The 2547-nt window shown below is 43.2% G+C and overlaps 1 protein-coding gene across 1 annotated transcript; it reads right to left on the reverse strand.

Moving 5' to 3' along the window:
* Window positions 1-717: 717 nt before the first annotated feature.
* Window positions 718-2166, reverse strand: SARC_02625 (hypothetical protein; the record flags this gene model as incomplete). The annotated part of the gene is made up of 2 exons (XM_014303595.1): window positions 718-1196; window positions 2139-2166. The coding sequence occupies 2 exons, from the start codon at window positions 2164-2166 to the stop codon at window positions 718-720; spliced, it is 507 nt and encodes a 168-aa protein (XP_014159070.1).
* Between the last annotated feature and the right edge of the window lie 381 nt (window positions 2167-2547).

Genomic DNA, 2547 nt, shown 5'->3' on the forward strand with positions numbered 1-2547 from the left:
ATGAGGGGTGTCGTACAGATGTGTAAAGTAGACAGTAGTGATGAAGTGTGGGGTGTTGTACCCATGTGTAAAGTAGACAGTAGTGATGGAGTGTGGGGTGTCGTACACATGTGTGAGGTAGACAGTAGTGTTGGAGTGTGGGGTGTTGTGCCCATGTGTAGCGCAGGGGTGGGTTAGTCGCCTATAGACACGCAATTACATCACATCCAGACAGCACAGCATCCACACGTCGACCCTAACACCCTAAACCCCTAAAACCCCAACCACACGTCGACTGTTTTTAATTGCACAGACAGCCCGCGCAAGCCAATGCTATGGCTCGCAGAGACTACGTCCACTCACAACGGCGGGCAGAAGGGCAATCTACTCAACACAGTCACAGACCACATGAACGTCGCCATGGCAGCCACGCTGCGCAACAGTGGGGTGCACGGGCGCATGGTGCACCTGAGGAGGCTGACGGAAGGACCGCAATTGCACCTCAAGGATCAGGTCCACTTCATGTACGTTGTGGGCAGGTGTATAGGCGACGATTAAGCGTGTGCTATCGGTGGACGGGTGCTGATTCGTATGAGTGTGATCTATGAGCTTCTTCTTATTAAGTGCGCAGGTGTGCATGTTTTGATTAAACGTGTCTTATCATTGGACTGGAGCTTATTATTTTGAGTGTGATCTATGAGCTTATTCTTATGAGTGTGATGGAGTACATGTTTTGATTCAACGTGTCTTATCATTGGACTGGGGATTATTCTTTTGAGTGTGATCTATGAGCTTATTCTTATGAGTGTGATCTATGAGCTTGTTCTTATGAGTGTGATCTATGTGCCTATTCTTATGAGTATGATCTATGAGCTTATTCTTATGAATGTGATCTATGAGCTTATTCTTATGAGTGTGATCTACGAGCTTATTCTTATGAATGTGATCTATGAGCTTATTCTTATGAGTGTGATCTACGAGCTTATTCTTATGAGTGGGATCTACGAGCTTATTCTTATGAGTGTGATCTATGAGCTTATTCTTATGAGTGTGATCTATGAGCCTATTCTTATGAGTGTAATCTATGAGCTTATTCTTATGAGTGTGATCTATGAGCTTATTCTTATGAGTGTGATCTATGAGCTTATTCTTATGAGTGTGATCTATGAGCCTATTCTTATGAGTGTGATCTATGAGCTTATTCTGATGAGTGTGATCTATGAGGTTTTTCTTTGAGTGTGATCTACGAGCTTATTCTTATGAGTGTGATCGATGGGACTGTTTTCTCTGCGAATGCTACGAGACGTGCGTGGCATGTTAAGCTCATAAGCTGAGTGATAAAGCATCATGCCCTGCCATTCCTAGATATTATATGGTGCTTAGCTGCAATTTTTCTGTTTATCTACAGTCGGTTTGTCCAGAAAATCAGATATCACCGACCACATTTAACAACACTCCATTCATATGACCATGTGCGGGTGTTTAGCTGTACTTCTTAAATAAAACTACAACACTCATGTTGTATTTAGCAGTGTGTAACTGTACGTCTTGTATAGAACTATTGTGATTATCCCATGGCACTATGTTGTATTTAACAGTGTGTAGCTGTACGTCTTGTATAGAACTATTGTGATTATCCCATGGCACTATGTTGTATTTAACAGTGTGTAGCTGTACGTCTTGTATAGAACTATTGTGATTATCCCATGGCACCATGTTGTATTTAAGAGTGTGTAGCTGTACGTCTTGTATAGAACTATTGTGATTATCCCATGGCACCATGTTGTATTTAAGAGTGTGTAGCTGTACGTCTTGTATAGAACTATTGTGATTATCCCATGGCACTATGTTGCATTTAACAGTGTGTAGCTGTACGTCTTGTATAGAACTATTGTGATTATCCCATGGCACCATGTTGTATCTAGTCGTATTTAACGCAAATAGGGGCCCCACTCGTTCAGTACAGACACTTGTCGCTTTGGCGTTTAATTACTGTCGACTGTTAACAGCAGTCAGCTCTACGCCTTGGCTGATGCTGAGCTTTGTCCACAGAAGTAGTCGTATGATGTACAACTGCACCAACGACTATCGAACACCTCTCATGCGCTCTCATCACTTCACTACTTCGTTAACACTCGCTTAACGACATGTAAGCGTACACCCTCCATCCTTTGATCCTTTGCTCATGTCTTCTGCCCTCCACATGCCCTGTGTACACACATGGTCTTTCATCATCACATCCCATCACTCACTTGTTGAGTACGTGTGTACACACATGTTCTTTCCTCATCACTTCACATAACTCACTTGTGCTTAGGAATGCTCCGCTGATGGCCCTAGCGAGATTGTTTCTGCATCACATTCTGTTGAACGATGGACTCACGGCAGACGCAATAGCACTGCGGGTGTGTGTGTGTTATAAACCCTAAAACCCTACTAGCACTGCGGGTTGCTTGTGCTATAAACCATAAAACCCTACTAGCACTGCGGGTTGCTTGTGCTATAAACCATAAAACCCTACTAGCACTGCGGGTTGTTTGTGCTATAAACCATAAAACCCTACTAGCA

This window comes from Sphaeroforma arctica (genome assembly GCF_001186125.1).
Source record: "Sphaeroforma arctica JP610 unplaced genomic scaffold supercont1.120, whole genome shotgun sequence".
In the NCBI taxonomy this organism is placed as follows: domain Eukaryota; class Ichthyosporea; order Ichthyophonida; genus Sphaeroforma; species Sphaeroforma arctica.